This window comes from Hyperolius riggenbachi, chromosome 5 (assembly GCF_040937935.1).
Source record: "Hyperolius riggenbachi isolate aHypRig1 chromosome 5, aHypRig1.pri, whole genome shotgun sequence".
Classification (NCBI taxonomy): domain Eukaryota; kingdom Metazoa; phylum Chordata; class Amphibia; order Anura; family Hyperoliidae; genus Hyperolius; species Hyperolius riggenbachi.
The window spans coordinates 42,111,421-42,137,944 of NC_090650.1; the positions used below are offsets into that span (position 1 = coordinate 42,111,421).

The following is a 26,524-nucleotide window of genomic DNA, read 5'->3' on the forward strand; positions in this document are numbered from 1 at the left end:
TTTTGGTTGAAAGGAGGTGTCAGGGAACATGAGATACAGCTCCAACTGTCCTGTGTCCTGATCACCCCTCCCAGCTGTGCACGCTAGACTTCAAATCTCAAATTCAAATAAAAAAAAAATTGCACCAAAACAGCAGGAGAACAACATCAGAAATCCCATCATGCTTTGCACAGCATCAGGGGAAAAATGCCCCGGCAGTTTTCTTCTGTGCAGCTAAAAATGAGGCTTGGGTAAGAAAAACAACGTTCTGATGTTGTGAAACTGTTAAAGTGAACCTCCGGACTAAAAATCGACTCAGCAGCACTGAAAAGGCCTGGTGTTTCTTTAACAGTATCACAGCATCAGAACTTTGTTTCTCTTATCCAAGCCTCATTTTTAGCTGCACAGAAGAAAACTGCCCGGGCTTTTTTCCCCTGATGCTGTGCAAAGCATGATGGGATTTCTGATTTTGTTGTTCTCGTTCTGCTGTTTTGGTGCAATTTTTTTTTTTTTTACATTTTGAATTTGACATTTGAAGCCTAGCGTGTGCAGCTGGAGCTGGGAGGGGTTATCAGGACACAGGACAGTTGGAACTGTGTCTCCTGCTCCTTGTCACCTCCTTTCAACCAAAAAGATGGCTGCCCCCATGACAAAGATGGCAGCCCCCATGAATCACAAACATTTGCCTGTTCTTTTAAAACAGGGTGGGTAAAAAATTATATTACCTATCTATTCTAATGAACATAAATAATGTAACATAATGACAGTATGTTTGTTTAGGCTGAAGTTCCCCTTTAAAGAAACACCAGGCCTTTTCAGTGCTGCTGAGTAGATTTTTAGTCTGGAGGTTCACTTTAACCAAATCCAATATTCATATGGAAACTAATATTGGCTAGAAATAGGCCTCATCGCAAAATACTTCAGAGGGAACAAGATCATATAAATCCGCCTTGAAATATAATAAAATGTGCTGGTAACTCACAAGTGAAGTCATTAGGCCTCTAAATTTACTAAATTTGGGTTATATCAGAGGAAATGTTCTTTGTATGACCTGCGGTCTCCTTTTATGTTTTTACATTCTTGATTTTCCTGTCAAGTTACAAGAGAGATTTTACCCAACCATGTTGGTGATAAAGCAATAATTGTTTAACGCTAATGTTAAAATGATTACCTTACAGTGGTCCGGAACTCTTGGACAGGACAGAAGGAAAACAGAGAGAAATGCCCCCTGTATGTATTTAGAGAGAAGAGCCTGTCTAATTCCCCCTCATCTTCAAGTAATCACAAATGTAATTTGATCCCTCAGCTGTGTGAGCACAGAAATTTGGCAGATCTTGGCAGAGCAGCTAATATGTAAACACAGGGTGTTAACCGTAGGTCTTCTTCCATGAAAGCAGGAAGTAGACACACTGCAGAATTATTTCAGAAGTTTTGTAAGGTGTAACAAAGAAATGTTTTCCTTTAAAGGTTATTATGCCTCTCCAATCATCTGATGAGAAAAGGATCCATCTGCTTGAATTCCACACACTGCATGCAGATTTTTAATCGATTTCAGCATTAAATCTTTGGAAATCTGTGTGCGCCTGCTGGGTCCCGGGTGCCTCAGGACAGACACTAGGGGCAGTGTGGCACGTAGCGTATGTGTCCGCTAGAGACCTCTAGTGTTTAAAGAGGAACGCCAGTGAAAATAATGTAATAAAAAAAGTGCTTCGATTTTACAATAATTATGTATAAATGATTTAGTCAGTGTTTGCCCATTGTAAAATATTTTAAATCACTAATTTACATTCTGACATTTATCACATGGTGACATTTTTACTGCTGGCAGGTGATGTAGCTGCTGCTTGCTTTTTTAGTTAGTTGGAAACAGCTGTAAACAGCTATTTCCCACAATGCAGCAAGGTTAACAGACAGGAAACTGCCAGGAGTAAGTACTTAGAGTTTCTTGTGGGAGGGGTTTCACCACAATCTCAGCCATACAGTGCCCCCTGATGGTCTGTGTGTGAAAAGGAATAGATTTCTCATGTAAAGGGGGTATCAGCTACTGATTGGGAGAAAGCTCAAGTCTTGGTCGGAGTTTCTCTTTAAATCACGTCACATAGGTGCCTGGGGACTCGGAAGTGTAGAGAGGAAACGGCCAGCGAGGACAGAAGATGCTGGAACAGGTGAGAGAAGCTCCACTTCTGTGTTAATTGGGCCGACAATGAACACCATTAGCGACGGACCGGCGATGGAACAAAATTTTCCATCAGTTGCGGACCTTGGAATGAATTTTTGCCGACAATCAATTGTTCGGGAACCATCTGTGTCATCAATATCTAGCAGATTCGATCAAATGATCGAATTGGACAGATATTGATCAAAAAATTGACTAGTGTATGGCCTGCTTTAGTGCTATTTCTACGCATGTCTGACTACATTTCTATTTTTGATGTTTGATCAGTGCTGTTAACCTCAAATTCTGTTATATCCGAACATTTGTATAGCGCTTTTCTCCTTTCGGACTCAAAGCGCTCAAGAGCTGCAGCCACTGGGACGCGCTCAGGAGGCCACCCTGCAGTGTTAGGGAGTCTTGCCTTGAACTCCTTACTGAATAGGTACTTGACCTAGCCAGGATTCGAACCCTGGTCTCCCATGTCAAAGGCAGAGCCCTTAACCAGTACACTTTCCAGCCACTACTATATGAGCAGCTGAAGTTGATATCTATTGCAACGTAATAACTACAGCTTTGACTCTATCACGCCACTTGGAGAATGTGTGTTCGAGTTTATATATTTCTTACTTAAAAAAAAAATTAAACAGACTTTAAAGTTGTATCTCCTGAGAGGTTAAAGTGTGAATAATTCTATGGCAACATATATTTTATTATTTTCGGACTGTCATCGGCATCAACTTGCTTTGGCATGAAAAGGGTACAGCAGCAGCTCACGCTAGGTTAATGTTCAGCTCTTCCCAGTGAATGTTTCTAAATGTGTTAATGATTCTATAAACAATACTAATCCATTGTTGACTTTAAAATGTCTCCAGACAACAAACCGTAGCCAAGAACTGCGGAATTTACAGTTTACAGCAGCCCAGGACTTCCACTATCAGATGTTGCTACTGAGGATTCAGACTGACTTTCCCATCTCAACAAGCTCCAGTTAGGTTTGCCTCTGACAGAGGAGACCAGGGTTCAAATCTGTGCTCTTTCTGTTCAGTAAACCAGCACCTATTCAGTAAGGAGTCCTTAGGCAAGACTAACTAACACTGCCAGTGCCTATAGTGCACCCTAGTGGCTGCACCTCTAGCGCTTTGAGTCTGCCAGGAGAAGAGCACAATATACTGTGTCTTATCTTGTCTAATCAATCCAACAAAACCAGCTGTGGATTTTTTTTCATACATACAGTCGCAGCGGCAATCGGCCAGTTCTTTAAAGGCCACCTGAAGTGAGAGGGATAAGGAGGCTGACATATTTATTTCCTTTAACCCTCTGGGCGATACAATTAGATCGCCCAGGAGGGGGCGCAGCACTTTTTTTTTTAATTTTTAATTTTTAAATTATGTAGCGAGCCCTGGGCTCGCTACATGATAGCTGCTGCGCAGCGGCATCCCCCCACCCACTCCAATCGCCTTCGGCGATCAGAGTAAGCAGTGTAAGCAGGAAATCCCGCCATGGCGACAAGGCGGGATGACGTCACCGACGTCATGGACGTCAGAGGGAGTCCCGATCCACCCCTCAGCGCTGCCTGGCACTGATTGGCCAGGCTGCGCAAGAGGTCGGGGAGGGGTGGGGCTGTGCGGCAAGCGGCGGATCGGCGGTGATCGGAAGTTACACGCAGCTAGCAAAGTGCTAGCTGCATGTAACAAAAAAAAAATTATACAAATCGGCCCACCGGGGCCTGAGAACTCCTCCTGCGCGACATACCCCGAGCTCAGCTCGGGATTATCGCCCAGGAGGTTAAACAATGCACATTGCCCGGCTATCCTGCTGATCCTGTGCATCCAATATTTTTAACCATTAACACTGAACAAGCATGCAGATCAGATGTTTCACTGAAGTCTGACTGGATTAGCTGCATGCTTGTTACAAATCTGTGAGTCAGACACTACTGCATCCATAGAGATCAGCAAGACTGCCAGGCAACTGGTATTATTTAAATGAACACCAACAGACGGTTTTGCTACGATCCAAAGTGTATTTACAAATTGTACTTCAATACACCTAAATACTTGCATCACCATCCCATAATATTGCACCCGCCCAAACCCCCCCCCCCCTCCCAATAAATAAGCTAGCTGTGCAAGGCATGGAATGCGGTATTGTATATTAACTGGTATTATTTCCAAGGAAATAAATTTGGCAGCCACCATATCCCTCTCAATTCAGGCTTACGTTAACTACTTCCGAAACTGGCTCCTTACAGATAGGAGGTAGCTCAGCTGTCATAGGACAGCTGAGCCCACAGTCATGGGGAGCAGTGATCGTCTCGGGACCGCGATAAGCTGCGATGTTGAATCTATACCACATCAGAACTAGAAAGTCACAGATGCAACGTAGATTCTACTTATTGCAGTCCCTGGTGCAGAGAATTCTGTGGGAGGTGCTTGATAAACTTCTTTAACCCAAAATAAAACAATAAGTTTGAGGCTACAATAGGCGTGTAAGGCTGGGAACACATGTGCTGACATCTTGCTGTCGGAGCCTCAAGAATACATAAGCCGTAAAGGGTGGGTTATCCTATTTCCCGCTACCTGAAAGGTCCATGTCAGATTGACTTACCCTTTAAGTGACCCTTGGTTAAACACTCACCCTTTTGTGAAGCAAGTTGACCTTCGGCACGTAGGCTTCACAATGTCCAGGATCAAAGCGTATCTCAGTAATGACTTTGGAGGCAGAAGATACTGGCTGATGTCCTCAGTGTCCTCCTCTAAGAAGTCCTCCAGTGTTTGCATGTTGGGGTCATTGTCCTGAGTCTGTTTCCTCTGCAGCTCCTCCGATGTTTCCATCTTATAGAGAATTCCTGTTTCTGGGCCTCCTGGGCGGCTAATAGCGCTCTGATCTGTATCTGGCTGTGAAGTTCCTTCTATGGGTGGATCAGAATGTTCCAGTTCTGATTCATTTGTACTGGGAAAAGCTTCAAGAATCTAATGTGGAGAAGGAGAACAGACTCAAGTAAGCCTGGATTCAGATTAGGAAAAAATAAAATTATATATATATATATATATATATATATACACACACACACACACACACACTAGCTGATTGCCCGGCGTTGCCCGGGTATGTATTTGGCTGGTGTTGGCTCTGCCCACTTTTTCTAACCCTAACACACAATTACTCAATGACCTAGTTTGCGAGCTTTGCGGTCTTTGGCATCAATAATTTGCATTGAAATTAAACAAATCTGATTAGCTGTGGCTCCACACCCTTTTCTGAATTTAAACCCCAGTCACCCAATGACCAACTGTACCAGGGTTGAGGCTTGTGCCATTAACAGTGCAAGAATGGCAGCAATTAATTATTCCCCTTGAAAATCAACAGGTGAATTTTGGCTTCGTAGGCTCCACCCACTTTTCTGAATATTAATCTCAGTCACCCAGTGACCAACTGTGCAAAGTTTGAGAACCCTGCCATTAACAGTGAAATTTGTATTTGTCTCTGCCCACTTTTTGGTTATGGGGATAAAAAGTATCCTATATGTTATCCCAGGGAATGTACTATGTGTGCGCCAAATTTCATTCAAATCCGTTAAGCTATTGTTGCGTGATCAAGTAACAAACATCCAAACTTTCGCATTTATAATATTAGTTTTATATATATATATATATATATATATATATATATATATATATATACATATATATTGTCCATGCTGTGATGGGAGGGCTATAAAATCGGTACCACAATGATGGTACCTGGTGTTATTCCGTTATCACATACTTATGTTGTCACCAGTCAGAAAGTCAAAAGTTGAGTACTCATTTAAATAAAAACTGTACTGAAAAAAGTTCCCCTGGGGGTACTCACCTCAGTAGGGGGAAGCCTCTGGACCCTATTGAGGCTTTGCCCGTCCTCCTGTGTCCCACGGCGGTCTCACTGCAGCCTCCGGAAGGCATAGGCGACAAATCCGACAGCCTGTGCAATATTTACCTTTTCGGGCTCCAGCAGGGGCGCTGTTGCGGCTCTTCTGACGGAGATAGGCGAAAATAGCCGATCTCCGCCGGGTCCGCTCTACTGCGCAGGAGACTTGTGCCTGCGCAGTAGAGCGGCCTGACGGAGATCTGCTATTTTCGCGTATCTCCGGGAGAAGAGCGGATACTGCGCCTGCGCTGGAGCCCGAGAGGTAAATATTTACATCGCCTCCGCTCCGGGAGGATTTTCTCCGCCGTATTGGGACCGAGGAGGACGGGGGAAGCCTCAATAAGATCCGGAGGCTTCCCCCACCCGAGGTGAGTACCCCCCAGGGGAGTTTTTTTCATTACAGATTTTCTTTAAGATTTTACTTGACCAACTCTATTATGTGCCTATAGGTATCTCCCAACATCATCAGCCTCCCTTACAGCAATTGGACAAGTTACGGTAAATCACCCTTGTTTGTTTTGTTATTCCAGCATGGTGGAGATCCACTGTTACATCCAAGAACAGAACAGGCTGCTTGGCTGGGAGCTACTGTATGTAGCATGTCTTTTGGAAGGACAGTCCCTCTTTGGGAGCCCTGTCCCTCTGTCCTCTTCATTTGTCCCTCTTTCAGGACTTTGTCCCTTTTTCTATGTAAATATATATATTTCTCTACTAAAAAATGTGTTTGACTCTAAAACGTTATTCCCATCCTTTAAATTGATATATTACTCATTTTAAAATTTTAATATGAAGGAAAATGAATCAGGATAGGAACCAGTGTGGTTTGAAATATAAAACATATTTTTCTTATGAAATCTTTATGGCATGCGCGACTATGGGTGTGACGGGGCGTGATAAGGGGTGTGGCTTAAGTGTCCCTCTTTCTCATCTCAAGGTATGCATGTCTGTACAGTGATGACACAACAAACAACTCAGCGGTGTGACTACAGAAAGCAGACCCTGCAGGGGAAGACCGGCCCAGCGTTGTTGCTCAAGGAGATCGCGTCCCCAGCTCCAACGGACAACATCCATCAGAGGTTTGAACGAGAAAGTTGGTGAACATCACATTTATAGCAAGACTGCACGGCCCAACCAGTCTGCAGTCCCAACTGATGTGCGCACTAATTGCTGCTGCTGACTGTTTAGGTTAATTACCCACCTGCAAGCCATTATCGTCCGGGCTAATACAATAACAGCAGAGTGGGATAGTTTTCCAGCTGATCTAATCATACTGAACTCATGTCAGTAAAGCACAGAGTGACTCAGTTAATGGCTGCATGCAGAGATTAAGTCGGATATAATGACTTCAATGACCAGAAGATTAACAATACAGCACACAGATTTATAGACCACCCACTACAGTGCAGGTAAAGTCAACCATAAGCTATTACACTATAGAAAACTCATTTATAGATCAGGTCTAGAGTGATGCCCTTCTACCACTCTCTACAAAGCTGCCACCTCCGTATAAACCCACGCTTGTGTTTCACGGCTGCCTGGTTGTTACAGTGTGCCAGGCCAGTAAAATAATGTGATAAGACAATTACCAGACACACGCACAGCAGATAGCACGCCGCTCCACGGCAGTTCCAAGAAAAAATAAACAAATTCTCGTTGGAAACACTAATGCCTCATTCACACTTGTAAAAGCAAATGGCTGTGCGGACGGAACATGCGCTGCTTATCCCATTTACTACAGTGAATGGGTCAGCGTTGCGCTTTGCTGAAAAATGCGTGCAGCAGTTCAATAGCGCAATGCATGTAGTCCCAACATCACACAGTGCAGTCTATGCACTTCTGAATACCTTAGGCTGTGTTATATCTTGGGTTCCTGCTTTTAAAGAGCAACTCCAGTGCAAATAATGTAATAAAAAAAGTGCTTCATTTTTACAATAATTATATATAAATGATTTAGTCAGTGTTTGCCCATTGTAAAATCTTTTAAATCCCTGATTTACATTCAGACATTTATCACATGGTGACATTTTTACTGTTGGCAGATGATGTAGCTCCTGCTTGCTGTTTTGGCAGTTGGAAACAGCTGTAAACAGCTATTCCCCACAATGCAACAATGTTCACAGACAGGAAACTGCCAGGAGTACCAGGGTCCTCAGAGTTTATTTTGTGGGAGGAGTTTCACCACAATATCAGCCATACAGTGCCCCCTGATGATCCATTTGTAGAGTTGGGCCGAACCTCCGATTTTAGGTTCGCGAACCGGGTTCGCGAACTTTCGCGGAAGGTTCGGTTCGCGTTAAAGTTCGCGAACCGCAATAGACTTCAATGGGGATGCGAACTTTGAAAAAAAAAAATTATGCTGGCCACAAAAGTGATGGAAAAGATGTTTCAAGGGGTCTAACACCTGGAGGGGGGCATGGCGGAGTGGGATACACGCCAAAAGTCCCCGGGGAAAAATCTGGATTTGACGCAAAGCAGCGTTTTAAGGGCAGAAATCATATTGAATGCTTAATGACAGGCCTAAAGTGCTTTAAAACATCTTGCATGTGTATACATCAATCAGGTAGTGTAATTAAGGTACTGCTTCACACTGACACACTAAACTGTTCACTGAACAGAACAGGTATACAGTGGCGGGTTCACTGAACAGAACAGGTATGCAGTGGTGGGTTCACAGAACAGGTATGCAGTGGTGGGTTCACAGAACAGGTATGCAGTGGTGGGTTCACAGAACAGGTATGCAGCCAGGGACAAGCTAAGCCTAACTAATCTTTCCCTATAAGAGAGAGTGTGCAGCAGCTCGCCCTACTCTCACTAATGCAGGCACACGAGTGACCGTAATGGTCGCCGCTGCCTGCCTTTTAGTAGGGGGGGGGGGGGGGGAGTGGCTCCAGGGGCTAGTGTAGCCTAATTGGCTACACTGGGCCTGCTGACTGTGATGTAGGGGGTCAAAGTTGACCCTCATGGTGCATTATGGGGCGAACCGAACTTCCACAAAAGTTCGCCTGCGGGACGCGAACGCGAACCACGGAAGTTCGCATGGAACCGTTCGCAGGCGAACCGTTCGGCCCAACTCTATCCATTTGTGAAAATGAATTGATTTCTCATGTAAAAGGGGGTATCCGTTACTGATTGGGATAAAGTTCAATTCTTGGTGGGAGTTTCTCTTTAAGATGTGTATTTCACATCACAAATCCTGCCATGTGTAAAGTTTATTGAAGATCTTCTATGCTGTGGCAATTAAATGGATTGTTAAAAAAGACTAAAAGACAGATACAGAGCAGATTCAGGGCAAGCAGAGGCACATGCACATCTAAAGGGAAGTTGGGGATGCCACTTATACTGTAATGCCCTCACTGCACGGAGAACAGGAATGTAACAAAACACAGGCAGCTACTCTTCTTATGTTACCGACAGTTGGGCTTCGGTAAATCCCCGCACTTCTATCACAGCTGTGAAATTTTTTTTATTTATTTTTTTACATTTTTATTGGTTTCAAGTAAGGAAAAACAGTAATACAGCAGAACATAAGGTGCGTCTTCATAATAACAAAAGAAGTCAAGACGACCTTAAAATTACAACTTGGTTACATACAGGTGTATAAAAACATATCAGTAGATATCAAGTAGAGTAAGATAGGATAGCAGTACTTTTAGGCCTATAAACAGCTTTGGTATTATAATGCAACCATAAATCACGAATTTAAAGGGACTCCGAGCTCAGAGTAAAAATAAAATTTGAACTTACCCGGGCTTTCTCCATCCCAGCCCTGGTCGGGACGTCCCACGCCGGCCTCCTGGCTCTTCTCCCGGTGGCTGTCCGCATAGCGCGTACAGGCCGGTCCCCCGGGCGACACTGGCGAGTGTCGGGCCTTCTCCTTCCGTATATGTCACGAATTACGTCACACGCCGGCCGCCGCGCGTCATGACGGCGGCCGGCGTGACAGCACGGCGCATGCGCGGTTTAATCGCACATGCGCCGTGCTGTCACGCCGGCCGCCATCATGACGCGCGGCGGCCGGCGTGTGACGTCATTCATGGCGTATACGGAAGGAGAAGGCCCGACACTCGCCAGTGTCGTGTCGCCCGGGGGACCGGCCTGTCCGCGCTATGCGGACAGCCGCCGGGAGAAGAGCCAGGAGGCCGGCGTGCGACGTCCCGACCAGGGCTGGGATGGAGAAAGCCCCGGGTAAGTTCAAATTTTATTTTTACTCTGAGCTCGGAGTCCCTTTAAGTAGGAAAGGTCTATATATAAAAGAAAATATTAGAAAACATAACTCGGAGGACATCTACCCATTAACTGGACCAATTATGGTTAGGTAGTCATTCTCTACTGAATGGTACAAGGAGCTTATGAGATCCAATCTCCAGCGAGGTTGGAACTAGATTTCGAACTGGGATGGGCTAAACTGAGCTGTGAACTTTTTTATGAATTAGCACACAAAAGTCTAAAATACCAAATGTGGTATTTTCCTGACCAGATTTTTTTTTACCGCACAGCCTTTTATGAATGATAGCCAATAATGGAATAGTGCATTGTTCCCCATCTAACCCCACCCATCAGAATCTGCTCAGTCGCACACCATGCTGGCACTGTCCTTCTTAATAGTGTTTATGTTTACACCTTGAAACAGAGCAGTGTGTGATGATGTCACCACATCCCCCCTCCCTCAGTTCGGATGGGATGGCGCTTCCAATCGGATACATTGAATCACGGGAAGACAGGGTAGTCTTTGAGTCAATATTGATGGTACAGGATCTGCCTCCACAAGGCTTGATATATATTTTAATGTTGTTGTTCTCTGGTTGAACTCGATGGACGTATGTCTTTTTTCAACCAAAATAACTATGTAACTATGTTATAACCTGCAAACCTGGACTTGCATTTTAATGATAAATTGTAGTGGCAAAACATTTTCGGCATGGTGACAGAGAATAACATGTTTTTTTAAAAGTCAACAAAACTGTGTTCAAGAAAAATTTCTGAATACAAATTCATTAAAATGCTCAAAACATTAACAGGTTTAAAAATTGCGAAATGGGTTTCCTGGTTCCTTATTTAACATGATTGAGTTGATATTGTGGTCTTTAGCCAGCTGGACTCCTTATATAATTGCATAAACTCACTGGCTCCAGCCTACTAACCACCTGACACCTAACTGCTAAACGGTAACCAGTCATGTTCACCATTTACCTGCATGGTGTTTAACTTCAGCTATCATCTGGAAATATGCCTGAAGAAGGGGACTAGTTCCCCGACTAAACTTAATCAGTTAGCCATTAAAAAGTATAACTTTTACAAAACTTTGTCTTTCCTACCTACATAAACATACACTGTGTAATCACTGCAGAAACATGCCCAGTCCAGGCCTCACTATCCTTGGGCTGATTTTTTTTGACTCACATGGATCTGCAGGCATTTCACACTATAAAAAGGGAAATGTTGGAAGCTCACTTTATTGGTGGTCTGGAAAGCGAATGGCTCCGTCTGAAGCTTGGCCAGCAGGAAGTACCGAAGCCTTGAATTTGGAATGCCGAGCTAGACACACACACAAAAAAAAGGAAGAAGTTACGAAAGCTTAGCATGAACAGTAAATATGTACTGTGTTCATAGCAAGAGAACCACAGAACAGCGGTCACCAACACATGGAAACCTGAGAATGCCACAAGTTAAACAGCATACTATCCAAAAATGTCCATTTTTTTTCTGGCGTTTTGAGTATTGTGGGAAATGGAGAGAATTTGGTCACTCTTGTAAGTGATGTCCTCCCTTTGGCAAAGATATTTCACCTCATTTCCTCTGTTATTGGGGTTATGTTCACTTTTCACACTTTCTAAATAAAGTATTCAGCAAGCAAGTAAATACTCAGTATTGTTAAGGCCCCTATTACATTTGATTTGCCAATGCAAGGCAATGGGGCACTTGGGGCGTCGTGTTAGTGGCTGGATAGTGTACTGGTTAAGGGCCCTGCCTTTGACATAGGAGATCAGGATTTGAATCTGGCTAGGGTCAGTAAGAAGTCCTTGGGCAAGGCTTCTCAACACTGCAGGGTGGCCACTTGAGCACTCCTTTAGTGGCTGCAGTTCTTGAGCACTTTGAGTCCAACAGGAGAAAAACGCTATATAAATGTTCAGATCGGATATTGGTGTTGCCGCCGGAAACTCAAAAGCACGTTACCGTCGGACTTCCACGGTGACGCAGCAAAAGTAATGTAAGTCAATGGGTCATGCAGACATTTTAAATATGTTGGCACGCATGCGGGGAACGAAAGAAATTTGACGGGGAAACCCTAAGATGCTCTGATGGTCCACTGGGGACTTTACTAAAAAAGTCAGTATTTACACAGTATTCTTGGGGGCGGGGGTATGTAGGGCCCCCTTTGATCTCCGTTTTACGGAAAGGGACATGCAGGCATCTATTTCTGGGTGCAGATTATTCAGTCTTGCATTTTGCTCACTTGACTCCTCAAAAGCAGATTTTGTTTTGATAAAGTTTGTAAATTCAAGATTGTTCACATCTCCTGGCTGAATACTGATATGCAGCATGGACTAATTTACTCACACATGTTGGCGAGAGGAGGAATTCCTGGAAATGATAGCCACAGGTTCGCAGCATCCTGATCAAGTTGTCCCTGGAATAAACAGAACATAACGCTGATGCAGAGCCCTAATATACCTGAGCAAGCTGTCCAGTTTCATCATAAACTTGTGCAGACAGACTTTAAGGACAACTGAACTGACCCCAAAGGGATATGGAGGCTGCCATATGAATTTCCTTCCTTTTAAGCAATACCAGTTACCTGGCTATTCTGCTGACCCTCTGCCTCTATTACGTTTAGCCATAGCCCCTGAACAAGCATGCAGCATATCAGGTGTTTCTGGTGTTATTCAGACACTACTGTAGCCAAATAAATCAGCAGAGCTGCCAGAAAACTGGCATTGTTTAACAGGAAACAAATATGGCAGGCTCCATATCACTTTGACCTCAGGTTCACTTGAAGACCACATTTTGGGCAACAAGGCTCATGGATTGGTGGGAAGGGGGTTTCTAGATTTCTATACTAATATGGCAGCCTCCATACCCCTCTCACTTCAGGTGTCCTTTAAGACTCTGCATGTAAGCCCTCTGTCACATGGGAGGCTGAAGGCAGTAAATTCACCATCTGTCAGCTGCTCCTGTGCATTTGCTAGCGCTCAGTACCAGCGGTGAGGAGGCGCCCCCCCTCCCCCCCAGGGAACCAACGTGATCCACCAGGGCAGATCACTAGCGGAGCAGTGGAGAGGAGTCGGGGGCTGCTGTACACACACACTGAATTCTCGGCAGAGTTTCATCTAGTGCAGTGATGGCTAACCTTGGCACTCCAGCTGTGGTGGAACTACAAGTCCCATGAGGCATTGCAATACTCGGACAGCTCTAAGCATAACTCGGGGAGGCAGAGGCATGATGGGATTTGTAGTTTTGGCAACGCTGGAGTGCCAAGGTTAGCCATCACTGATCTATTGTGTGTACAGAACTTAGGGGCGTTTCAGTTCACAGATTCACATTACCAAATGACAAATGCTTGAGCAGATGTGTCTACATTCCAGCGTCATCTTACCGAGCTTCAGATGACTCAAATCCTTTCACGTTTTCCAGGAGAATGTATTTGGGAGTTTTCTGAAGTCTGTAAAAAACGTCTGTAAGTTACTAATACACGGTTGTATTGCCACTCAAGTATAATAACTGTACTGACACTTACAGCCTAGCATTTGTTTTTGTATACTGTAAAGGAAATTTGCTGGGTGGCTGCCATATTTATTTCCTGTTAAACAATACCAGTTGCCTGGCAGTCCAGCTGATCTCTTTGGCTGCAGAAGTGTCTGAATCACACCAGAAACAAGCATACAGCTAATCCAATCACACTTCAGTCAGAAACATCGGATTTGCATGCTTGTTCTGGGTCTATGGTTAAAATTATTAAAGGCTGAGGATCGTCAGGACAGCCAAATACTGTAGACCAGCAGGGCTGCCAGGCAACTGGTATTGTTTAAGAAGAAATAAATATGCCAGCCTCCATATCCCTGTAATTGGGAAAACTGGGAGACCAAAAACGATATCCTTAATGCTGCGCCACAACACCAATAATATAACCATGTGTGAACGAGGATATATAATAGAAAGTATTTTTGAAGATACAAAAAAGTTTCAAGATGATCTTAAATTTTAATGTATCAAAAAGTTCTTTTGTAAGAACAGAATTCATAGATCTTCAAATGGATTCATCTTTGTAAACAACATCCTGTTATTAGATACAGAAAACATATGATGAAGTATGCAATGGTTTAGAAAGGCCTTTCTAAACCATTGCATACTTCATCATATGTTTTCTGTATCTAATAACGGGATGTTGTTTACAAAGATGAATCCATTTGAAGATCTATGAATTCTGTTCTTACAAAAGAACTTTTTGATACATTAAAATTTAAGATCATCTTGAAACTTTTTTGTATCTTCAAAAATACTTTCTATTATATATCCTTGTTCACACATAGCCTCCATATTTCTCTTTAGGTGTCCTTTAAGCTCAGCGTACACATATCAACTTTTTCTGCTGATTCACTTTGGTACAATTCTCAAAAAATATATTGTCCTATCCCCCTCCCAACATATCCGACTGATGGGCAAATCAATACTTGCCCTATTGGACTATTATTGACCCATGCATGTCTAGCTTAACTCCCTGCTCAGTGCTGGCTGAAGTCATGAAGGGGAGAGGGAATACTTCAGAGAAAGTGCCCTAATGGATCCATTTATGGGAACGACCGTTATTCCGATTATGCACTGTCCTGCAAATCTGATCGAATGATCGCATCTGAGGAGAATATTGTCCTGTTATTGGGCACCTTTACAGTGATGCATGTCTGCTACCTGCATGTGCTCCCGTTCTGTAATTCCAGCTGTGGCCTTGTAGCCATGGTTGGGTGTATGTGCATGCGCTTAAAGTGACACTGAAGCAGAATAAAACTTTTGCTATAAGTAAATAAAGCAAGCCTGAACTGCGAAAAACCCTAATAAAATAATGAACTGTATGTACGGATAATTATTAGAGCATTAGTAGCAACAACAAAAAAGTCTCATATTTTTATTTTCAGTTTATTTATAACATTGCATCATTCTGTCATATTTGTAGTGTGCAAACCACACTCTGTATTTTAAACTACAAAACAGAGCAGAGCTAATGACCCTTTGAACTTCCCTGCAGTAAAACTTTATCATCTTTCTTTGAGCTCAGAGAAGCTCTTTTGCATAGACAACAACTGAAGTTTCTTAATTATTCCTGTACTGGAAACAATATGAGACTCTTTTCTTCGCTACTAATATTCTACTCCTTAGCTGTACTACACATACAATTCACTATCTCACAAGTTTATTTTCGCTTCAGGTTTTTTTTTAAATACATGCAGAGGCATATTTGCTAGTGTAGGTTTGTGCAAGTTTTCATATGCGAAATGGCAGACACCACAGTGCATCTGAGTGATACGTAACTTTATGCCTGTGCTAGGTATCTAGTATGTGTGTACAAGTCTTTTGAACAAGTTTGTTGTTTTTGAATGCAGACATGTTGTGCAGTTTGTCGTTTAGCTTGTACGCACAATTGGCTGTTTAGTTGGTTGGCATTTGTGTGTACGTACTTGTCCTGTAAACAACTTGTTGTGCAGCTTGTTGTGTGTTATGTTGGACGTGTGTATGAGCCTTTACTCAGACTATAGCAAATGTACACCGATAAGGAATTACAGCCATAAAGCTCTTTTGCTGCTGAGAACAGATTCTGAGAGCAGGGGATAGATAAAAAAGGTCAATAGTTCATATATTTTAGCTTCTAGGACACTGAAAGACTGTCAGCGTACAGTATCCTCTATAATAAAACCCCTTTGTCTCTGCGTCCCATGTCCATGTGTGTCCCTGCGTGCTACTGCGCATGTGCCGCAGGGACAGCCGTTGTACGGGAGCAGGACAGACAGGGGGCCGGGCGCACGCACGGCGGGCATGCGCGGTGAATGTGCGGCAGTCACAGGAGGATGGGTGGGAAGGCGGAGGGGAGGGGTTTAAACACAGACCTAGAGCCCCTTTTTAAACGGGCTTATGTCTACTAGTGAGACAATAAAACATTAAACATTATTTTCTTAGCTGAAACTGAAAATACAACTGCACAATTCTAAAAAAAACAGTAATTTTTAGGAGTTAAGGTTGCCATACACTTGTTAGATTAGCAGCAAATAGATCATTAGATAGATTTCTGATCTATCTGATGTGTTTAGGAACATTTTTTACTAGAAACAGATTTCCAATAGATTTCAGTTTGAAATCTATTGAAAATCGATCTAATGGCATTTTTTGCCATCAGATTTCCATTAGGGCCAATGCAAAATGATAAGCAATCTCAACAGATCGACCTAGATTTTCCAGCCTGCCAGATCGATTGAAATCAATCGAAATTGGCCGCAAATGGTCAATCGATTTGCAATCGACCAATCAATTTTGATCGATCGATCGGCCAGAAATCGGCTGAGTGTATGGGCCCCTTTAGAGGATAGATACAATTGTTTATCTCAGTTTATTTTCACCTGGGGTTTCCTTAAAATAATTTGCAGATCATGGCATTGTGTTTCTATTCACATTTTACACAGGGTCACAGCTTCTATGGAAATAGCTAGTAGAACATTTCTGTTATCTCATTTCCTAATATATATATATATATATATATATATATATATATATATATATATATATATATATATATATTTTCACAATTGGAGCAGCCTTTAAATAACTTAAAATAACAAGTTGCTTTTGTTACATGCCAAATATGATATTATCTCTTGAAGAGCAGACATTGCACCTTGGAAGGACTTCCAAAACATGCAGGAAACTCTTTGCCCTGGGGTCGGTCACATCACCTTGTAAGCCTATCCTAAAAGGGAAAAGAAGATTTGCAATATACATTACTCATTTTGCAGCAAACTTATAAACACATTTAAATAAAAATATCTTTAAGCTTAAAGTGGACTTCCGGTGCAAAAATAAGACCCACACTAGCAACTCAGCCAGCAGAAAATATAACAGAGTAGCAGGAAAAGAGGTCTAAAAACGGACCACTTGTGCTATAAAATCCAGGTTTTGTTGGTTAGCCACACCCCCTTTCTGAAAACTGCCATGGCAGTTTTCTGCCTTTGCAAAGACTGCTAAGAGATTGTGTCATCTGTAGGTGGAAAGAGCTTCATAGAGTGGCTTGAAGAGTAGTCTGCTTCTACCTGTACCACTGAGCCAACCTATCACAGAGAGGTACTCTGCATATACCTGTGCCACTGAGCCAGCCCATCACAGAGAGGTCCTCTGCTTACACCTGTGCCACTGAGCCAGCCTATCAGAGGTACTCTGCATCTACCTGTGCCACTGAGCCAACCTATCACAGAGAGGTCCTTTGCTTACACCTGTGCCACTGAGCCAGCCTATCAGAGGTACTCTGCATCTACCTGTGCCACTGAGCCAGCCCATCACAGAGAGGTACACTGCTTCTACGTGTGCCACTGAGCCAGCCTATCACAGACAGGTGCGCTGCATCTACCTGTGCCACTGAGCCAGCCTATCACAGAGAGGTACTCTGCTTCTACCTGTGCCACTGAGCCAGCCTATCACAGAGGTACTCTGCTTCTACCTGTGCCACTAAGCCAGCTCATCACAGAGAGGTACTCTGCTTCTACCTGTGCCGCTGAGCCAGCCTATCACAGAGAGGTACTCTGCTTCTACCTGTGCCACTAAGCCAGCCTATCACAGAGAGGTACTCTGCTTCTACCTGTGCCGCTGAGCCAGCCTATCACAGAGAGGTACTCTGCTTCTACCTGTGCCGCTGAGCCAGCCTATCACAGAGAGGTACTCTGCTTCTACCTGTGCCGCTGAGCCAGCCTATCACAGAGAGGTACTCTGCTTCTACCTGTGCAACTGAGCCAGCCTATCACAGAGAGGTACTCTGCTTCTACCTGTGCCACTAAGCCAGCCTATCACAGAGGTACTCTGCTTCTACCTGTGCCACTGAGCCAGCCTATCACAGAGGAGAGGTGAAGAGAGAAGTAGAGCAGTACCAGCCACAGCATGTTCTATTTCAGAACAACCATAATGCTTCTTTATGTTTAATGAAGTAAGCAGCCATTACTGCATAGGGTAGAAAAAAAGAGAAGGAAGAGTGATAGTAAGTGCCACCCCCTTTTTTCACTTAATTTACAGCGGAGGTCCACTTTAATCATTAGCAAACTACCCAATATTATAATTACTGTACATACTCTAATATAACCCAAAATGTATTGGTATCAAAATGATACAGTTAACGGTCATTCCACCTGCCCAGAGAGGGGATATCAGTGGTATTGGGACCAACATGGCAGCAGGATCAGTGTGGCTAGCACGGGGTGTGGCACCCTAAAATGTCAGGTGCAATACCTGTATGTTGCCACTGCACTGCTGTACTCTTCTGGGTGGTTGGTGACTCTAAGCAGCTATTTTACATAAGAAGAGAGCTTTCTGGCTGCTTTCGGAGATACGGAGGGGAAAGGCAAAGATGCCGTGCTTTTATATGCATGCTGCATGTGTGCACCAGCTGTGGACCTCTCCCCTACCCACATACAACCAATCACAATTGGAGGTGGGGGGTGCATTCGTGTGGGCGTCCTACTAGGCTGTAACTTCCTGTTAGCTGTGAGCACATATACAGCATAGGCGGGTTCTCTTCATGTCTTTCTTTCTTTTACTGTTCACAATCAAGCTCTGGAGAGCCACATAAAATAGTGTAGTGGGCTACATTTGGCCCACAGGTCCTGTGTTTGACACCTGTGGGCTAGGAGATTAACCAGAGTACGAGAGTCTGTCTGCATGCCTGCCTCAATCACACGCCTGTTGCCATAAGCATCTTGCGCACGTGGGGTTCAGTCTTTCAGGAACCGCGCATGCGCAGGACGCTTATGGTGATGGGTACGTGATCGAGGCGGGTGCGCAGACAGGATGCGTATGCCTGCGACTTAAAGGGGCTCTCGGGGGGGGGGGGGATTTGGAAATAAAATCTGTCACTTACCTGGGGCTTCTATCAGCCCCCTGTAGCTGTCATGTCCCGTGCCCTCCTCCTACAATCACCTGTTCCCCGCTGCCGGCACCGGGCAATTATCCGTCTAACAAGATGAATAATGTGCGCTCCCGTTCGCGTCATCGGGAGCTTACTGCGCAGTGCAGTACGGAGTTTTCTTGTACTGCGCAGCAGCATTTGGATGGGATGCCGCGTTAGACCGGGCCCGGCGCCGGGGAATGTCGGCTCGTTGGAGGACCGTGGGACATGACAGCTGCAGGGGGCCGATAGAAGCACCAGGTAAGTGTCTGTTTTTATTTTCAACACCCCCCAGAGAACCCCTTTAATGGAGCCTCAAGCGGGACCACGGAGGAGAGCCAGAGGACGCAGAGGGACCTTGCAGGCTACAGGGGGGCTGGACGAAGCCCGGGGCAAGTTCAGCTTCTCATTTTATTCATCTGTTCGGTGTCCCTTTAATTCCACTCTCTAATACAACAATTCTGACCACTATGCATGGGTACATTTGTTTCCTACCATCTCTCCCCACCATGCCAACTGTGTTTCTGAAATGCTTTACCCCTCCATTTGTCACACACAAAGAGCTGACGCTCCAATCATACCATCTAATGAGTTCTGCATTCCAAGCTCACTGGGGTGCCTTTCAGCTGCTCTGTACAAGGCCATCCAGTATATTTATAATATTTATTTTCCTTCCATTGTAATAATACACAATAAACTATCTCCATTAGAGAAAAATGTTTCAGTTTGCTTTTCTTTGTGTCCCAACGTGTTCACGTTTTCTCTATCAAACAGAAATCTTAGTTCTTTGTTAAAGTTCTCCCAAAGAAGGTTTGACTGGATGAATCCATTTACTAAGAATGACTGTTGTGGCTGCCATGAGGATTGGATGAATCAGAGTGATGGGTCTGTCTCTAGAGGATACTATCTTCTCAGAATGCCAATATTGAAAAGCTGAAGATACAGTTCCCTTATCACTGTCCTTCCACATTTATTTTTAATTAAGACTGACTGCATCCCGAAATATCGATATAGCTGGGCATTCCCATACACAATGGAATAAGCAGGCAACCTTAAAGGGAACCTGAGGTGAGAGGGACGTGGAGGCTGCCATATTACTGTTTAATTGTCTCTACTAAATCTCGCCTTCTCTGAAGTATGCCAGAGCTCAAATCCATGAATTATTGACCACTTTGTATCTCTTTCCTGCTCTCAGCAGCTATTGACTGGCAGGAAAGTGTTTTATGGCTGCAATTACTTATCAGAGAGGGCTATGCTATAGTCTGACCCAGTCCGACCCGGGCAGAAACTGTCATTTGCATACCTGATTTTTAACTCTTTCAGGCAGAGAAAGAAAAAAAGGAACACAGCATAGTTATTTGTGTGCTTGGCACTGTACATACCCATGTCTATCTCATCATGTCACCTCAGTTGTCCTTTAAACAATACCAGTTGCCTGGCTGTCCTGCTGATCCTCTGCCTCTAATGCTTTTAGCCATAGATCCTGAACAAGCATGCAGCAGATCCGGTGTTTCTGACATTATTGTCAGATCTGACAAGATTAGCTGCATGCTTGTTTCTGGTGTGATTCAGACACTACTGCAGCCAAACAGACCAACAGGAAACAAATATGGCAGCCTCCATATCACTCTCACCTCGGGTTCACTTGAAGACCACATTTTGGGCAACAAGGCTCATGGATTGGTGGGGAGGGGATTTCTAGATTTCTATACTGTATATTAAGAGCATACTTAGCTCTGTGTATGAACAAATTATTTGACGCTCAGCATACTGTACTTCATATATTATACATTTTTTAACAGCCTCAAATCCTAGCAACTTTTTTTCAGCCCTTTAAGGTCCTTTAGGATTACTATCGCTTGTGGTTTGCTTTCATTTTTCCACAATGTGATTTCTTTATATAGTATAGCTGAAGCTACTGTATGTCCATATTGCCTCTATCAATTCACTTTAAAGTGGATCTGAACTCAGAACTTCCTTCCTGCTCTAAAAGATAAGTAACTGCATAATAACCTTTACAGAAAACCATTTCTTTGTTACAGCTGAATCTGATACAAATCCTGCAATAAATCTGCAGTGTGTCTATTTCCTGCTTTCATGGGGCAGACATAGGGTTAACATTCTGTGTTTACAAATAAGCTGCTCTGCTGTGGCAGAAGAGATTCCTGAGCTGACACAGCCGAGAGATCAAATTACAACTTATGATTAGACACAGATGAGGGGGAATGAGAGAGGTAAAACTCTCTAAATACACACAGGGTGCATTTCTCTATATTTTCCTTCTGCCCTGTGCAAGAGTTGAGGCTCACTTTAATAGGTAACTGGCTTACCCAGGATTCAAACACTGTTTTCCCATGTTAAAGGTCATGTCTTTAACCAGTACATTATCCAGCCGCTCATATATAGCGCTATATACAGTATATTTTATACACACACATAAATCAGTGTAAATTGCTACTGTTCCTTCTCCATCCTGCGTCGCCCGGAATCTCTGCCATTGTTTTATTTGTAAAAGGTCGGAGTGATTCTTCTGGTTTCCCAAACATACCGTGTAAATGGCTGGCAGGGCGGACTCATCAAGATCATATCAAAAGATAAGGAATCCAGTTCTTGCAGCGTTATTCCCTAATACAAAAGAAGGAAAGAGCGTGCTGAGTCACAGGCAGGGATGGAAGTGCAGCCCTGAAGTGTATCTGGATCACAGAGACCATAAACTTCTACAACACTTAAGGGCCCATTCACACTAGGGCGATTACCAATGCGCTAGTGCTATTCTACCCTATGGCAGTGTTCTCACTGCCACGATTGGCGACGATCGCTGGCATTTTGCGTTTAGCGCCAAAAGCGACACCTGCATCATTTTTGGAGTGACTCTGGAGCGATCGCGGTACAGTGCTTATAAAGCGCTGACCGCGATCTCTCTGAAATCGCGGAAGTGGCCAGTGATTTTTCCTGCACTAATCACGGTAAAATCACTAGAGCGAAACGCTAGTGCTAAGCGCTGGTGTTTTGCGCTTTTAGATGTTAATGGGGCCTAAAGGAAATCAGAGACGGCGGAAAAAAAAAAGTTTTATACATACCTGGGGCTTCCTCCAGTTTCATATGCACGGATCGCTCCCACGCCGCCGCCCTCCGCTGCCTACAGCTCCGGTAACTTCCTCCAGTTGCCGCCAGTCTGTGCAAGAGGAAGTGCGCTCTTTTCTTGCACAGACTGGTCGTGCCTGGAGGAAGTTATGGGTCCTGGTACAGAAGCTGCAGACATCGGAGGGTGGCGGCGGCGGCCGGCGAGGGATCGATCCGTGAGCATGGGGCTGGAGGAAGCCCCAGATATGTATAAAACGTCTTTTCCCCCCGTCTCTGGTACACTTTTAAGTGGACCTGAACTCAGAGTGTCCTCTCTGCTCTAAACAACAGCATAATAACCGTTATTCAAAAATATAAAAGATTTCTTTGTTACAGCTGATACAAATCCTAATATAGATCTGCACTGTTTCTACTTCCTGATTCATGGAAGCAGACATATTAATATCCTGTACTTTCAAATGAGCTTATCTGCCGTGGTAGTCATGTGACACAGGGGAGCGGTCAAATTACAATCAACTTGTGATTAGGCACAAATGAGAGGCAATTAGACAGGCTAAACTCTCAACATACATACAGGGTGCATTTCTCTGTGCTTTCCTTCTGTCCTGTGCAAGAGTTCTGTTCTACTTTAAAGCAAAATGCCAGATGTGTTGAGGAATAAGCCATCCTATCAGATCAGAACTGCATGTTGTTATAGTTCATGAAACATTAATTTAGGCTGTCTACCGTGCAGACTTCAAATACTCACCTAATCCATGCTGACTGAAACAGGCTGTCTACACTGGGAGTGTCAGAACTTCCTGACACTTGTTCCAGAGGTGTGTTTAGCCATCAGGGTCAGCAAACGATTATTTACATAATAAACAGTGATGCACTCAAGGCTCTTTTCCCCGATGAAACATGATCGAGTTTCAAACCAATTTCCACTAATGCGATTGCGATAGAGCTTCTATACTCAGTATAGTAGAGCTCAATTGTATACCAAATGCGTCAGGACCACGATTGCACACGGGCGAAAATCGCAATGCAATCGGATCGCACTACTGGAAATGGCCTCTGCCGTTTTCATTAGTTTTACTGTACCCTGCGTTTTGTGGTCCGTTAGTAATCAAAATCAGATCGCAAAACGCAGGGTAGTGTAAAAGGGCCCTAGGGACACCTCAGAGCTCGCTCCAACTTAAATTATCACACATACCTTCTATTTAAAGAGGGCAAAATGCTGTTTAACAACTTCCTGACAGTTGCCATATTTAAAATGTTCAGATGGGGAAAACAAGCAACATCTGTTCTTGCCGTGCAGGGAGGCTGTTACCTGAATTGTCTGTACTGTAGACTAGTGCAACATGGAGTGTGGAAATGCAAAAAAAAAAAAAAAAAATACCGTATGTATATTCATATTAAACTGCAAAAGCATGGTACACATTTATGGCATTTTTTTAATGGAAAGTGAAGTATCCCCATAAAGGGAACCCGAAGTGAGAGACATATGGAGGCTGACATATTTATTTCCTTTTAAACAATGTTCACTGCCTGGCTGTCCTACTGCCTCTGCCTCTAATACTTTTAGCCAGAGACCCTGCGCAAGCATGCAGATGAGATGTGTCTGACAAAATTCTGACAAGTTTAGCTGCATATTTGTTTAAGGTGTGTGATTCAAACACTACTGACCAAATAGATGAACAGGACAGCTGGGCAACTGTTATTGTATAAAAGAAAATAAATATGGCAGCCTCCATATGTCTCTCAACTCGGGTTCCATTTAAAGGATACCCGAAGTGACATGTGACATGATGAGATAGACATGTGTATGTACAGTGCCTAGCATACAAATAACTATGCTGTGTTCCTTTTTTTTCTTTCTCTGCCTGAACTAGTTAAATATCAGGTATGTAAGTGGCTGACTCAGTTCTGACTCAGACAGGAAGTTATTACAGTGTGACCACCACTGATAAGAAATTCCAACCATAAAACACTTTCCTAGCAGAAAATGGCTTCTGAGAGCAAGAAAGAGATAAAAAAGGGGAATTTCTTATCAGTGAGGGTCACACTGTAGTCACTTCCTGTCTGAGTCAGAACTGAGTCAGCCACTTACATACCTTATATTTAACTCTTTCAGGCAGAGAAAGAAAAAAAGCAACACAGCCTAGTCATTTGTGTGCTAGGCACTGTACATACCCATGTCTATCTCATCATGTCACATGTCACCTCCGGTATCCTTTAAATAAAAAGAACAGGTTACAATTTCTAGACCAATGCACTTAAAGCAGCAGGAACAGCCATACTATTCCAGGGAAAAAAACACATATATAAGTAGATAACTACTCGTTCTACTTACATAAAAGATGTATTGTACTGTCAACGTTTTGATTTCAGTAAATTTCATATAGTAAATAAAGAGAATTCTGTTCCGCGCATTTCCCATCTTGATTCCCTCTGACTGTTCAGACTGACTGTTCCTGACATTTCCTCCTAGAAACTGCACAGTCATAGCTAGCTTGCTTTGCAAACACATGTGAACACAACATAGATCAGATTTCAGCAGCTCACTGAACTGTCCTCAGCCAATCAGTGAGGAGCAGGAAAGAGGGGAGGGGTGATGACAAGCTTCCTTCTCGTTGGCAATGGCAAAATTAAAGCCAGGCTGACTGCGATACGATTTATTACAGCAGAAACATTTCTGAATAAATTGCAGTGCTTCCAATGCAGGGCCAGGTTGTAGACTGCATAATGAACACAGAGCAGCAGGTAAATGGAATTTGATTTTGTGGCTGACAATCCCTCTTTAAAGGAAAGGTTCAAGCAAAAAAAAAAAAAAATGAGATTCACTTACCTGGGGCTTCTACCAGCCCCATGTAGCCATCCTGTGCCCTTGTAGTCACTCACTGCTGCTCCAGTCCCCCGCTGGCAGCTTTCTGACCTCGGAGGTCAGGGCCACATTGCATACATTTTTACGCATTCCAGCTAGTGCAGGAACAAAAATTTACGCGTTTCACCACTAACGCGTAAAAATGTATGTGTTAATGTTCCTGCACTAGCGGGAATGTGTAAAAATGTACGCAATTTGGCCCTGACCTCCGAGGTCAGAAAGCTGCCAGCGGAGGACTGGAGCAGCAGTGAGTGACTATGAGGGCACAGAATGGCTGCATGGGGCTGGTAGAAGCCCCAGGTAAGTGAATCTCATTTTTTTTTTTTTGCTTGGACCTTCCCTTTAAAGACTGATGGGAGAAATAACTGGATATAGTTCCACTCCTAAATAAGATTTTTCTTGGAATATTCTTTGTTTTTCTTGTCCTCCTCCTTTATTTTGTATTTAAAGGTTAAAATCTAGCTGCCTCGGGCAGTGCAGTCAGGCTACGTGACCAAACAGGAGATTCTAACATCAGAATACCATATAGAAGGATTTATCGGCACCTCATAAATGGAGTATATTATATCAGTATCAGAGCAGGATTATAGCTTTTATAAGATCTATGTAGATAATATCAGGGTACAATCAATTAGTAACAGTCTGCTGGGAAAACACAGTTCAGTGAATAATGTAATCAGCAGGATTAGCTGTGTGCAAAGGTTACCCGATAAGACGGGTATATAAATGACTGAAGTCACTGTTTTCACTGCATGTCACTGTGACATGGCTGAAGCCTACTCCATATGTACTAACATTTCTACAGCCCCATAGACACAAAATTAGAGGGCCCTTTTCCACTAGCAATCGCTAGCGTTCACGCTGAACGCTAGCGATTGCTGAATCGCAATTACCGGCGATTCCCCGACGTTCGCGGCCGCGATTTTGCTATGCTATGCACTGCATAGCAAAATCGCGGCAAATATCGTTCCGCCGCGCGTTCGCGTTCCCGGCAAAAACGAATCGCGGTAGTGGAAATGACCTACCGCGATTCCTATGCTAAAAAGCAAACTGTAGCGATTGTAAAATCGCTAGCGGTTTGCATTTTTGCGATTCAGCCAGCGCAAACGCGCTGGTGGAAAAGGGCCCTAAGGGCCCGTTTCCACTAGTGCGGAATCGGCGGTAATCACTGCTGACGAAATCGCATGCGTATGCGATTCCGCATGTGTTTTTTTGCCGCGATTTCGCCTAGGTTAGGGATATGCGATTTTAACCATGTCACTGCCTGTGTGAATTTACATTCGTTTATATGTGAAATCGCACGCGAAATCGCGGGAAAAAAAGCCTGCCAAAACCGCATGCGATTTCCCTATTAAATACATTGCGTGCGATTCGCCTGCATTCCACACGCAAGCGAATTCTGATG

At 43.7% G+C, this 26,524-nt stretch overlaps 1 protein-coding gene across 3 annotated transcripts in view; it reads right to left on the reverse strand.

Annotated features, from left to right (window-relative positions):
* The window catches only part of TRDMT1 (tRNA aspartic acid methyltransferase 1), a 59,564-nt gene that overhangs the window by 7,390 nt on the left and 25,650 nt on the right, over window positions 1-26,524 (reverse strand). For all 3 annotated transcript variants that reach the window (XM_068235554.1, XM_068235553.1, XM_068235555.1), the window contains exons 3-8: window positions 21,718-21,794; window positions 16,920-16,991; window positions 13,638-13,703; window positions 12,602-12,671; window positions 11,495-11,578; window positions 4,772-5,106 (exon numbers count right to left, since the gene is read on the reverse strand). In XM_068235554.1, the coding sequence (XP_068091655.1) occupies window positions 4,772-5,106; window positions 11,495-11,578; window positions 12,602-12,671; window positions 13,638-13,703; window positions 16,920-16,991; window positions 21,718-21,755 (665 nt within the window). In that variant the 5' untranslated portion in view covers window positions 21,756-21,794. The remainder of the gene's footprint in view (window positions 1-4,771; window positions 5,107-11,494; window positions 11,579-12,601; window positions 12,672-13,637; window positions 13,704-16,919; window positions 16,992-21,717; window positions 21,795-26,524) is intronic.